Source organism: Suhomyces tanzawaensis (assembly GCF_001661415.1).
Source record: "Suhomyces tanzawaensis NRRL Y-17324 unplaced genomic scaffold CANTAscaffold_1, whole genome shotgun sequence".
NCBI classification, from domain to species: domain Eukaryota; kingdom Fungi; phylum Ascomycota; class Pichiomycetes; order Serinales; family Debaryomycetaceae; genus Suhomyces; species Suhomyces tanzawaensis.
Genome location: NW_017963636.1, coordinates 190493 through 204219, shown reverse-complemented (window position 1 = coordinate 204219; position 13727 = coordinate 190493). Strand labels below are relative to the sequence as shown.

Below are 13727 nucleotides of genomic sequence, written 5' to 3'. Positions count from 1 at the left end.
CAGAACACCCAGAACACCCAGAACTTCACCTTATCCTACACCACTTGGAGCATAGACATCCAAACTCAGAAGTCACATTTCATTACCCCCGGTAGTGCACGTACCGACTCCATATCACATACGCGGTTCAACGCGTTGCTCATCTAACTCCACCACCATGACCATGGATGCCTCTCTGTCAGAAGTGGAGCATTTGTCGTCCCAGCTCTTCAAGGAAGAGCTTCCAGTTACCTACCACACTTTATCCAGAAATTTGGGAATACATACCACAAGTGCAAAGACCATTTTGAGCGAGTTCTATGACAAGAACAAGGACAAGGTGTCTGCCTCATTTATCATAACAGGAAAGTCGGAAACTGGACCATTGATCAAGCTCTCGGCAAGCGAGACCAAGTTGGTAGAAGATATCAAGAAGTTCCTGTCTGTCAACACCGTCCACGTCTACTGTTTGACACCCAAACAAAATGAGTACACCACTTACTCCATTGCATTTGAAGAATTAAAGTTTCCCACCGTGTTCGACAAAGCCCAGGACTACTACAAGAATGGGATGATCCGTGGTCCAGAAGTGAAGGAGATGGTACGACCTTCTGCTGTCGCACCAGTCCGCGAAGCAATCAAGTCAGAACCAGCGAGTAGAGCAACCACCACCCCAGCTACTTCGAAGCCAAAGGTCAAGAGTGCTGGTCTAACCTCGGGATACGTGTCGAGAAAACAGGCCGCGAAGCCAGCAACTACGTTGTCCAACTATAAGTCCAGAAAGGAAGAGAATACAGCCACAAAGAGACAAGCGGAAAGTACAGGTGCGTACCAGTACAAGTCGAGGAAAACAGAGGCCAAGACCCCCAAGGAGCGAGTCATAGTGTCGTCTGTGGACGATGGGGATGTGGCGATCGAGGACTCGCCAGCTCAGAAAGCAGACTCCGAAGCTCTTGCCAAAATGTTTGATGATTTCAGTGACTTCGAAGAAGACGAAGCGGAAGCAGCAGCCGAGAAAGGCGAACCAGATGAACAGATATCTGCTCCGGAGCCAGAGATCGAGGAGACCAAACCCAGTACCGTGGAGGAGATGTTTGTACCAGAAGAAGAGGAAGTCGAAGAAAATCCTAGTAGTGAATCGCTTGCAGCTTCCGAGCCTCCCAAGGAGGATACTGTGGATGATGATGGGTTTGTGGTGACATACAGAAAACCCAAGGCCAACCAAAAAACTGCACCTGTCAAGACTGCCACGCGGCCCAAGCCCAAGCCCAAGCCACAAGCCTCCAAGGCTGCGAAGGGCGACGGGAAAAAGAAGCAGGCCTCGTTGATGAGCTTCTTCTCCAAGTAAAGGAAGAAAACGAGGCTTTTACCCCACACATCATAAGCCGCCTGATTAATGGAGGAGGCTTGGAACAGGCAATGTAAATATTGTCTGAGAGTCTTTGTTACAGGTGACACCTGCGGTGACAGCTCTGGTCCCCTAGTCACATATTCTCCCGCATAGGGGACCCTTCTTCTAGTATATACAGGTAACCCTAGGACTTCCTAGAATGGAGAAAAAGAAAGGAGTAAATGCCTACAAACGAATATCGCCAAGGGAATGGATTTGTCCAATCTCCTCACTGTACCAGCATCGTCGTAAACAGTCCCAGCTTCATAACCTTGTAACAAATAGTGCAAGAGTATAGTAGGTGACAGAGGTAGGGCGAGTGGGAGCCCAGCAATGCAAGTCGTATAATCCATATTGGAATCGGCTTAACTTATTCAGGATAACAACAGAGCCGTCCACACACCAGAACCGTGGTGTTATTTCCTGTTCTAGGAACCAAGACTTTCTGAAAACCTGGAGTTATGTTCGGGTGGGATGGGGGAGGGTGTGTGCAGGAATGACAGAAAAGGAAGGTGGCAAATTTCCTGATTCGGAAAGATAGTGTCTCGAGCTCCCAAACAGGCAATGGAGCCCTCCGAATTACTATTCCCAATAGGGTAATTTTGGGCTTGCAACCGAAGATGCAAAAATGGTCAGAAAAAGCACCAATTGGTATGTCAAACTCAATGGCTCTATTTAAACGCCCCGTTTCCCCATGCTGTAACAATCCATCCATCGATTCACTCTTTTGTCGTTCGTTAAACATGAAGTTGTCTCAATCTGCCGTCTTTGCTGTCTTAGCATTCTCCGCTGCTGTCAGCGCTGCCCCAGCCAACGCTGCCACCTACGAGACCTCGCTTGAGGTCAGAGAAGCTGCTCCTGACTTGAACGAGTTGATTGCCCGTATCGACGCCATCAACGTCAAGAGAGATGACATGTCCGAGGCTGAGATCGCCAAGAGAGACTACAAGATTGTCACCGATGTTTTGTCTGCCATCAACAACACCAACTTGGCTCCACAAATTATTCACTACTTGGCCACCAACCCAACTTTCCAGCCAATTGTCATCAGAACCATTGTTGCTGTGTTGGAATCCAACGCCATCAACTTGACCTCGTTGTTCAGAGCCTTGGACCAATCTAACTTGATTGGCCAAGTTCTTCAACAACTTATCTCCGACTGTTCCCTTTACGTGTCGCTTTTCAACACTGCTAAGCAAATCATCGGTAACTTGGCCAACCAGGTCAAGAATGCCATCCTGGGTGGTAAGGCTAAGAGACAATTCTTGGCTGACCAATTGCAAACCCGTGACCTCTCTGCTGAAAACTTTGTTGACTCTATTGACAAGAGAGACATCAACGTGGACAACCAAATTGTCGTGAATTTGTTGGATTCATTGGCCAAGTCTGGTTTGGCCACCTCTGTTGTCAAGTCCATCATCACCGACTCCTCTTACATTCCATTCGGTGTTAACTTGATCAAGACTGTCTTGCAAAGCAAGGCCTTGCCAACTGCTCAACTTATCGATGCCCTTAAGAACTCCGACTTGGTTCCAGACTTGTTGAAGCAAATCTTGAGTGTCGACACCTTCAAGACCGTGGCTGTCAACGCCTTCGCTGCATTCGCTGGTAAGTGTGCCAACGGTGGTGGTTCTACCACCCCACCATCTACTGGCGGCTCCGGTTCCGGTTCTGGTTCTGGTTCTGGTTCTGGCTCTGGCTCCACCAAGCCACCTGCTGGCAACCCATGTAAGAGAAGAAGAAAGAGATCCAACTACTAATCGTGCTTGACACTGCAGGGCAGTGACAACTTCATCCTTCACGATTTTATACCACCTGTATACTTATGATTTTATTTAAAATAAACTAATTGTCTGAAAGAAGTAGAGTATTTTGGGAGCGACAACAGCCGTCACCTGATCGTAAATAGCTGTTAATGCTAATTACATATTCAATATTCACTTAAACACTTTCCTACGACGAGGAGGAAGTAAGTGGGGAGAAACCAGATGATCAAGACGCACTAGACAAGAATAGGAATAAGAGGAAATGCAGGAAATGTGGTTGGAAAAAGAAGGAGATTTGCCGTCTATTGAGCACACCTGTCTACAATTAGCCGTCAATTAGTTGTCTACAAGAAACTACAATTAGATGTCGAGAATAGAAAGTCATTTAGGGTACGACATTTAGCTGTCCCAGATGTCAATAGCTGTCTTCAATTACCTAGTAGTAGATGCCATTAATCCTTCCTATGTCTAGTATGAGCTAGCCTACAATTATCTACAACTTGCTGTCATTTAGCTGCATGCTATTGTTTCACTTCATGCGCTCTCAACAACAACATCCATGCTACAACAACAATGTGTCGATCAGCTGCTCACAACACCTACAGGCCGTTGATTTGGCGGGGAGTTGTTTTTGTGGTTTTGTGGAGTTAGCACACCGTTCTGGGCCCGGGATTGAGTGTGCGAGCCTAAATTTCACCAACCGTGAATCAGGCGCCAGTTTCACCAGGCATGGTGGCTGAAAACCGACACGAACACGCGTGCTGAGGCAGGCCAGAGGGAGGAAACGCACAGCAAAGTCCTTTAAGGTTTCCAAACACTGATTTAGTTTACGTTGATGAGAATCGCTGCCATCACGTGCGAAACGTCTCGAAACGGTCAACAATAAGTTCTCGTGCAGATGTCGGCAGGACGTCCTTCCAGCATATGCGGTAGTCACGTCACTGTCACTGTCAGACAGCGTTAAACGAACTTGTGAATGTTCTCAGTAAACAGTCTCGGGAAACGTCCATTTCCCTCTCCACAACTAGACGGTCGGGTTTATTCCGCCTGAGCCCATCGCCCTGCCCTGCACCGAACCGCCCCGCCACGGCCTCCGTCTGGCCCTTCCTGCTGGTGACAGCCTCGCTCGTCACCCGATCTGGCCAAAACTAAACATACGCGCGCACGTGACATCCTCGCTTCAAACATCGTCGTACTCCCTGCAGACATTAGCCAGTTATTATTGTTGAGATCTCCAGTTGCACAACAGTCCACTCTCAGGCCCACACCCACCCACTCCCATTCATTCGTTGACACCGCAGCCGGCCTTCTCAGACTGACACCCACCAGGTTCTTTCGTTTAGTCAGTCTATGAAAGAAGAGAAAAACCGTCCTCCACAAGAGCCCAAGGAGCTCCAGCAGGCCCAGCACGGTGCCCAGGAGTCCCAGCAGGCCCAGCAGGGAGCTCAGGAGTCGTTGCAGCCCCACTTGGCCGTGGGACTGCCGCTGAGCCTGTCGCAAGCGTCTGGCTCCACCCCCACCAATCCACTCAATGCTCCCATCCCAGGCACTCCGCAGTCCCACTCGTCTGGGCTGAATTCTGGCGAGCAAGAGCTCACTTCGCCATCCAAATCGATCCGCAACTTCTTTCGTAACCGTGCATCGGCATACTCCATTGAAAGCATCAGCGAAGAGCCAGAACTTGCTCGCAACAAGGCCAAGAAGAACTCGTTCATTTCGTTGGGCAGCGAGTTGGCTCCGTCACGTTCGCCAGCCAAGTCCATCTCGGGTGGAATCAACTCGTTGATCCAGCTCAAGTTCGCCAAATCGCGTTCTTCCATCACTTCTTCTGCCTCAGTTCCTCCAGACCCCAATACTCCAGATAAACCCACCACTATCGACGATTTCGCCGACACTTCGTCGTCGGAGCTGTCAAAGCAAGATGGCTACGACTCGGAGTCCATAAACTCCATTCTCGACGAGTACGAGGCCCGCGAGTCCAAGGCATTCACTCCTGAACAGACGACCCCAACCCCCCACAATTTCGTGTTTCGTGAAGAGTTCGACGAGTCGGACTCCACCAAGGCCTCGTTGCAGAAACGGAGCTCTGTCAAGACAATCGAGTCCATTGGATCTGCCGCAAATATTCTCCATCCCAGACCACCTCCCTTGACATCAGTGGCTAGTTTCAACAGACCCAGACCATCTATCGACGTGGCCCTTTCCAACTCGTATTCCGACAGCATTCCCACCCCAACCAGCGGAAAAAGAACATCTGGCTCGTCCTCGAACGACAGCTACCTCATGAGTGCTCCCAACAGCGCAACCAGTGCGAAGTTCAGGTTCCACAACGATAAAATCGAGCCCATCATGAGAACCAACGACCCTCGCAGAGTCAAAGATAGAGCCAAGGTCATCAGTGCATCTTCGAACGTCGACGTCAACCGTTCCTCTTTAATGACAAACATGTCGGACCCAGACATAGACGTCAAATACCCCGAGCCAGACGTCACTCCCAGCCAGACCCCGTTGAGAAGACCCCAAAAGACAAACACAGACAGCAACCCAGGGTCCTCGGACTCCAACCCTCCTCACTCCATCCAGAGCGATCCCATCGAGTTCCAGGACTCTCCAGAAACCCAGGGAAGTAATGCCGTGAAAAAGGACGAGCACAGGCTTTCCGAGGTCAGGTTTGCTGACGATACTGGTGAAGAAGTGGCTGAAGTCGACGAAACCGCATTAAAAGAGAACACAACAGCTTACAGACTGCTGTTAATCAATTCCGACGAAACAGCACTCAAGAATAGCTCCACCATGAGCGACGACACGAAGAGGGAGACGTTCCGGTCCTCATTGTCCTCAGGTGAGCTTTTGAACACCTTGGAGAATTACTACGACAAGAAGCCTGGAAACGCTTCTGGAAGCGGCAGTAGTGTGAACCAGCTTGCCAACAAGAGCTTCGCACCCCAAGCGTCGTCCACCTTGAGATACAGTCTGGATTACCCTAGAGGAGAGATCGCCAACCTCACTGCTGGACTTGATTCTAACACGGAATTGCCAGTGATGTTGTACAAGGTCCAAGACAAGGACTACGACGAAGGAAACCAGAGATGGTCTGTGTATGAGCACAAGAGGGCTTCTGATAACCAGCAGCATAAACCCCAGAAAAGCAGCGACAGCGACAGCGACCACGGCCTGGCAAAGTTTCCCCCATCTGCACCCCAAAAGTTGTATGCTACTGGGGGAAGATCAGACAGTGCACAGACCTTCAAGAGTGCTTTCTCACAATTTCCTATGACCACCTCCAACTTGCCACCTGTTCCTGTTCCATCCATCCCCAGGTCGGGATCTAACCAGGACTACATTGACCAGAACTTCAACGCACACATAGGCGATTTCAGAAGAGACCGTCCTAGATCGGTTTCCAACAAACCGTCCCTTGGTTCGTTGAGGTCTCCAGCACCTCCTCCTCCTGCCAAGATGAGAGACCAACCCGAAAGAATCTTTGGAGACAAGGAGGATGGTTCGTCTTCCAAGTCCTCCAAGGACTCGTTTGATTTGGACGAAATAGAGAAGCAGATTCAAGACATCCATCAGCAAGAACCACATCAAAAACACTCGCATTACCTGGTCGGATACTTCGTCGCCATGATGGTATTGGGCCTAATCGTTCCCCCAATATACTTCTTGGTGTCGCTAGGGGTGTTCGATAGCACCAACACCACTCAGCAATATTACCCGGGCCTTGCTAACGGACGAGGACTGGTCAAACGGTTTTCAAAGACTCAAAAACTCGTCAGTTTGGCATTGGGAATATTCTGGTTTGTGGTGGTGTTAGCGATGATCGGAATCGGGATCGGACTTGGAGTTACCCGAGAGAGTTGAGAATGTCCCACACAGACAGTAAACACCCACGAACGGTGTACGATACCCACGACTTCACTTCTCTCTCTGTCCTTGGCCTCCCGCAACTGACACAATTTTCAAAGCTTTATTTCTAGTGAGCTCATTTTCTTTTCGGTTCGCCCTTATACCCATTAGCTGGTCACCAGCTTCATGCATTAATTTCGCCCGTTATCCCGTTGAGTTGCAATCTGGCTGATAATTTCCTGTATAGTAATAAACACCAGCAACTTCATGCATATTAGATTGAAGTGTGTAGAATTTTCACCACCGTGCCTATGGAAGATACAATGAAGGGTTAATCACTTTTGTAGAAGCGTTGGTGAACCAGCATTAGAGGGAGGATCCTACATCTGTCCTATCCGTTTTCACAAAGCTCGTCGCTTAATTGAAATTAGAGACCGAATGGCGAATGAAAGCTCTATAACATTACCACAGGGTTGTGCCAGGCTATTTTCTATACTTCTTGAAAACCTCCGGTATTCGCTGAACAAGCAAGTATGGAGCCAGAAAAGAACGAACATAGTGAAAAATCTTATGACTGGGATCAAAAAGACGGCCCCAAAGTGAGCGATGTTGGACGTAAATAGTGCTGATACATTCAATCATGAAATCTAGTACACGTAGTTCTGGTTACAACAAGCGTACAGCCCTTGGGCTTTAAACAATCTGGTGGCCTCAGAACCTACCCTTCCTAATAGCTAATCTGGCTATAATGACGTGCATTCAATATCTGTAGTTCAATGGAAGGTTACGTGCTCCGTGTGCACTTGATATAATGCTCGACTTCTGTACGGGGTAAATCGATGTGGAGCCACCAGAACATCATAATGACGGAAACATTCAAAATACCTACTATTTAAACCTTATTAATGGATTTACAGGTGTGTCGTTGCCCTTTGTTACTGATCATGGACTTGGAGCCAATTGGATTAATTAGCTTTCATATTATATGGCCCAACAAGGTCGAACCGATCTATACAATGCTGTGCGAGAGATGCACGATTTCTTCCGCTGAAACATCCGGCACACTAAAACGTATAGGCTCCTAAAAGTTCAGCAATCAATAGAATGTGTGAATAGACTACTGAGCGATATTAAATTTTACAAAGGATAGCCCACAGATAATCCCTTTTTCGAAATTGATTTATACTGTGGAGAGTTTGCATTAATAGGCCTTAGCAATTAGTAATTGTGATTACTAGACTATTGTAGCAAAAAAAATTATCTCGCATCAATAGATTATCTTGCTTAATAGACCAATAGTAGCATACAATTGCAATTACTAGAATTACTTGACTAATAGCCAATTACAGCAGCTAGTAGAAGTACCACACTTATTGTAGCACCAAGACCAGGGGCCCAAGATATCCTGATATTTTCCACCCAATGGTGGCAGTTCCACGCCAACGCCCCCATCCGCACTGCCCATATGCCTTCACCAGCCGATACTGGGTCGTGTGATCTCGCAAAAGCCTGACCAATATTCGTGGGGCCAATCTGGAGAAGCAACACACCACCAGCAACAGCCACGAATCGCCTGTTTCACCTGCTGAACCCACCACCATCCAGGGATTCCCATTATACCTCCCCGTGCACCTTGTTAGATTGGATTCACCCGCCTCTTACGGATTCTATCACCATAGTTCACTAGCACCGATAAGCTGAACCCATCAGTCCTCTCGTGGAACCAGATCTGACGATCAGCCAAAGACAAAAACCAGAAGTCCGTGCAAAAACGGGCTCGCTAGCTCCAATACAACACACATATCTGCATATTCGCCTGTTATGGGAAACGTGCCAGCCAAAGAAGGCAGAAGCAGGGCCTACAGCTACTCCACCACCCACTCGGTGAACTCAGACGTCACTGGGTTCATTGCACGCACAGGAGTGTCAGCCTCGGGATCTGGATCCCGAAGAAACACCCTTCCGACCTCCTACGGCTCCAGCTCGCTCTTGGACCCCAAGAAGTCCAAGCGCAAGGAGGAGAAGGACAAGCTCCGCGAGAGCCACTACCTCAACTTGGTGGTACGGTACGATGAGAATGTCGACGGAGGCTTTCTCGCTCCCCACGGTACCTACAAGTCCAATCTTGACTTCAGCACCGAGGTGGTCAGAGACCTCATTGTGAAGCGTCAGCTCTCGCCGTTCTACACTCCGTTGCAGGATTTCGACGACAACTGGACCGATGAAGAGCTACTCATCTTGCTATCGCAGTTGCCATTGCACAGCATCGAGACAGCGTTCTCCGACCAGGAGGAGGAAGACGACATCGACAACCACAAGATCCACAAGTCGGCCAACTACTACAGAAGACAGGAGCAGAAACTCAACTTGAAGGCTCTCATCGAGCGGGTCAAGAACATCCAGAAGGACGAGGAGAACCGGTTTTTTGAGCAGAAGTTGTTGGCCAAAGCCCCTGCTGAGGAGATGTCCCGGGTGTCCCCCGAGCTTCCCAGCAAATCGTTGTTGCTCAGACTCTACCGCGACGCTACAGAATGTCCCATCTGCTTCTTGTACTACCCAAGAAACCTCAACGTGTCCAGATGTTGCGTGCAGCCCATCTGTACCGAGTGTTTCGTGCAAATCAAACGGTTGGACCCCCACTCCCCCCACGACGATCCATCTAACCAGCAGGGCTCCGAGGCGTTGCCACACACATTGATCTCCGAGGCTGCAAGCTGTCCTTATTGTGCCCTGCCCGATTTTGGTGTGACCTACGACGCTCCAATTGACATCAACACGGGCATTGGAGGAAGCATGAAGGCAGGACAGTTCACAGGACCGATCGAAAGTATTCCTGAGGACTCCGAGGCGGTGATATCGTCATCTCCTGGGTCCAACGAATTTGCAGTGCAGGAAATGGTTGCTGTGAAGAAGCCTGTCAGTGCAGGCAAGAGAAGAAAATCCTTGGCAGCCGATGCTGCAGGAGTGATTACTATCGATATCATTAGACCAGATTGGGAGCAGAAACTCACATCTGCGCGCAACAAGTTGGCCAGAAAGGCAGCCACAGCCAGTGCTATCCATGCATCCAACTTGCTCATTCAAGGAGACGAGGAGCCCAGACAGGGGCGCAGAAGAGCCACCACCAACGGGTCCAGCTCGCACTTGAGGTCAGCAGAGGAGCGCATGATCGAGGAAGCGTTGCGGTTGTCGTTGTTGGACGAGGAGGAAAGGCAGAGAAAGGCCGAGTTCGAGGAGAGAAAGAAGAAGGAACAGGAAGGAAAAGTTTGAGGGCTCCAGCAGAGAACGAAGAGAGTTCAAACCGAGGAAAACGATCCTCGGAGCCGAGCGGTCTAGGCCAACTTCCAGCCAAAAGAGAAAGATGGCGATTGTTCCGAAAAAGTGACGAGCATTCACCAGAGATTGCTGTCGCCTCGTTCTGTGGCCAAGCCCGCACTGGGCCGCTTCTGCGGCCCACCAGTTGTGTGTAGCCTTTATACGAACTTACGCATCACTAACGTCGACTGTAGTCTGGCACTTTGACCTCAACGGCAGAAACGTGTCACGGCACCCTAGACTGAAAATGCACTCTTTTCAATCTAGTAAAATGACTTCTAATCTGTCCCAAAGGGGGAAGAGGACCACCTCAACGCTACGTCACCTGTCTACGCGTCAAGCACAAACTAGCGCTCCACGCGTAAGCACGGAGTCATGGACATGTACGCATCGCTTGCGAGCCCAACGTCTTTTAGCCAGAGTTGCTCAAGCAACCCACAACCGAAGGAGTGCGATGAGATGCACCAGAATCGCAGGGATCTAGGAACACCAAGGGATGCTGTGACAGAACCAGAGGAGTCAGGAATGCTGTAGCTCGCAGCCTGCCCTAGGCTCTGGGCCCACCATTGGGTGCACCCCCCCGCCCTCAACTCGGTTGGCGGATAAAAGTAACTTTTAGCGTGCTAGTCAGGCACGATGGCATGCCCAAGTTTATTTTGCCTGCAATGGCGGTAGGCATTTGCCGATATGTCCAATGTCTGGAAATATCGCTCGCCTGTGGGAAATTACCTGCGGAGGGGGCAGGCGACACAAACTGGGGCGCAGACTCTCAATGTGGGTGGTGCATGTGGTGGATTAGGAAAGAGCGTACAGGACAATAGGAGCAACAACAACACGACAATCGATCAGTGACAATTGGCACAATTGCAGTTGCGGGTGGCGGCTGTTGTGGCCGGTAATGCCAAACCTTGTTGCGCCTGGCCTGAGATGCCTAGGGTGTCCCACCCTTGCAGTCACGAGAAGGAATGCAACATAATAACCGTTACACTCTAAAGGCGTGGCACATATATACGGCGTGCCTGCGTACGCGGCAAGAAAATAATTTCCAGGAGCGAGCAGACACCGCAGAAAGGCCCACGGAATGGGTCCAGACAGCAGCCGAGAGCCTCCCTCCCCAAAGCGGACCGCTCATCCTCTCACTGCCACCACCATGGGCTCACCCGCCAGGCCTCGGCTATTGCTCTAATCTGCTATTGTTGATCCTTGCATTATTATCCTGCGCGGCCACTATTATTTTCTGGCGTTAAATTATCCCAGTTCACGAAAGTTAATTAATATTGTCTAGCTATCAACTTACATAAGCGTACATGTAGCAAACCACTCTTATTGGCGGGCCATATCAGGTGGTTTAACATTCGAGGCGCATCTCTAGACTCTATAACTCTGGGTCATCGGCGCTGTTCAGGTTTCACCTTCTCTGTCTGAAACCAACCGCTGACTAGGCCTTGGGCTCGGTGATTCATATACAATTGGCATTCCCCCACCCACTTCCACCACATTTGCTATCCTTCCGACTCCACGAATATCCTCCACGTCCCAACCAACTGGCCTACCGTCTACCACACTCTCAGTCTACTACCGTGCCAACGACTAAGCCACAACCCCAGATACCCGAACCGATACGTGCCGATATCCCCTGTTTCCCCATAATACCCCCTACCTCCCTGTTTGTACTATCATCACCAACCCTCTGGCCATTGTCACCATTTACATCAAATGCCTGCCATCACGTCCGTCCGCGAAATTCAAAACGATTCCTTCATAATATCCGAGGCCAATGCGCTCCCCACCAAACGACTATTCGACTTCAATTCGTTCAAGCTCCGCGAGTCCACAAAATTGGCCAAAGAATTCGAGTTGTCCAATACCATCAACAATGAGCTCATATTCAAGGTCAAAATGGTGGGTGTCAACTACCAGACAGACTTCCAGACCCTCAAGCGAATCCAGCATTTGAGCCACGCCCAACCACCAGCAGAAGCTGTCTCTGCCCTTGTTCCTGGAAACAAAATCATCGGCAAGATTCACGCCACAACCACCCACCCATCGCTCAATAGCTTCAAAGAATCGTCTGCATCGCTCAACGCGAAATACCTCCTCTTCCCCTACACCAACTGCATCAACCAGAACAGAAGCTCCATGTGCACCAACTGCCAAAAGCTCGTGGAATTGCCCTTGTCCTACAAATCGTACAAATTTCATCACAAGTATCCATGTAAGGAAAACCTCATCTACGGCACCACCATCGATGGAGGCCTCCAGGACTTCCTCAAGGTACCGAACCCCGACCAGACCCTCATCAGAATACCGCTGTACGTGAGTCTGCACGACAGCTGTTTCATTTTGGACATCATGCTCCCATTTTACTCGTTCATCAAGGACAACTTGATGGATAATATCGCTGGAAAAACCGTCAGCAGCGATGACGCCAACTTTGGAGGTATACTTATCGTGCTCAATGATATCAGCAAGGAAATCAACGATATTCTTATCGTGATAAAGCACTTTCAAATCGACCAGAAAAGCGTCAGCTTCCTCGACAGACGGAAGATCGAAAAAATGCCGGAAGCTGAACGCCTCAACTACAAAGGCAAGTTCAGCCAGGTCTTCTTGTTCCACATCAGCGACGAGACCATCAAATTTGCTACCTACTCGTGCAACTCGCCTGGCCTCGAATCCACCAAATCACGTTACAATATTGTTCTCTTTGACCAGCACAACCCCGAGTCACTCGGAAGGAACAAATTCTTGAACAAGCTTCACAATGATAAAACTTTCCACCAGTTCAAACTAAGCTACAAGGATAGGATAAATGCCGAAGAATTGTTGAAAATAATATCCAGTTTGAACCGTAAGCTCAAGAAATCAGAACCAAAGGAGTGTTCCAGTTTGACACTGAATGACCACCCTAACCGTCCTTCGATAGGATCGATAGAATCTAATGGTTCGACCTTCTCAGGTCACACTTCTGCTCATTCAGATAGCACTTCATCGACGACGGTGTCTTCAAAAGCCGAAGAAAAGCCGGTCAAGAACCTTCGCTTCAGAGATGAAGAATCCATCATTGATGAAAGCACCATACGCAAGGTGCAGTCGTCTCCACGCCATTATTCGTGGCTCTGGTATGACAAGGATTATGATTTGTGCAACGAGTACGAGCAATCCGACGACGAAGAAGACCCTTACCGTGATAGTTTCTCGAAGAAAAACCACAGTGTCAAGCAGGTCAACCGATTGATTAAGAATCCAAAACACTTGACGAGGGTATGCTATGCCAACCGCTCGAAACCTATTAAGTTGAATGCCTTGGTCTTTTCATGATGTGTCACGAACTCTTATTTCCCCGTCATATTTATTAATTAATCTCTCATGTCTAATGTTAACTACAGCCTCTATTTCATTATTGTCTTAATATTTTCTTATGCCCT

The 13727-nt window shown here is 49.1% G+C and overlaps 5 protein-coding genes across 5 annotated transcripts; all 5 read left to right on the top strand.

Moving 5' to 3' along the window:
- Positions 1-157: 157 nt before the first annotated feature.
- On the top strand, positions 158-1327 carry POL32 (DNA polymerase delta subunit; the record flags this gene model as incomplete). The annotated part of the gene is made up of 2 exons (XM_020209014.1): positions 158-1216; positions 1277-1327. 2 exons carry the CDS (start codon positions 158-160, stop codon positions 1325-1327), a joined length of 1110 nt encoding a protein of 369 aa, XP_020066523.1.
- Positions 1328-2112: 785 nt separating this feature from the next.
- Positions 2113-3117, top strand: CANTADRAFT_35139 (uncharacterized protein; the record flags this gene model as incomplete). The annotated part of the gene is made up of 1 exon (XM_020208620.1): positions 2113-3117. A coding segment is annotated over one exon (1005 nt), but the record flags the coding sequence as incomplete, so codon positions are not given.
- Positions 3118-4485: 1368 nt separating this feature from the next.
- Positions 4486-6999, top strand: CANTADRAFT_19039 (uncharacterized protein; the record flags this gene model as incomplete). The annotated part of the gene is made up of 1 exon (XM_020206399.1): positions 4486-6999. The coding sequence occupies one exon, from the start codon at positions 4486-4488 to the stop codon at positions 6997-6999; it is 2514 nt and encodes an 837-aa protein (XP_020066521.1).
- Positions 7000-9234: 2235 nt separating this feature from the next.
- SIP5 (Sip5p) lies at positions 9235-10230 on the top strand (the record flags this gene model as incomplete). Its single annotated transcript, XM_020208634.1, has 1 exon — positions 9235-10230. A coding segment is annotated over one exon (996 nt), but the record flags the coding sequence as incomplete, so codon positions are not given.
- Positions 10231-12015: 1785 nt separating this feature from the next.
- Positions 12016-13620, top strand: CANTADRAFT_3510 (uncharacterized protein; the record flags this gene model as incomplete). Its single annotated transcript, XM_020208618.1, has 1 exon — positions 12016-13620. One exon carries the CDS (start codon positions 12016-12018, stop codon positions 13618-13620), a length of 1605 nt encoding a protein of 534 aa, XP_020066519.1.
- Between the last annotated feature and the right edge of the window lie 107 nt (positions 13621-13727).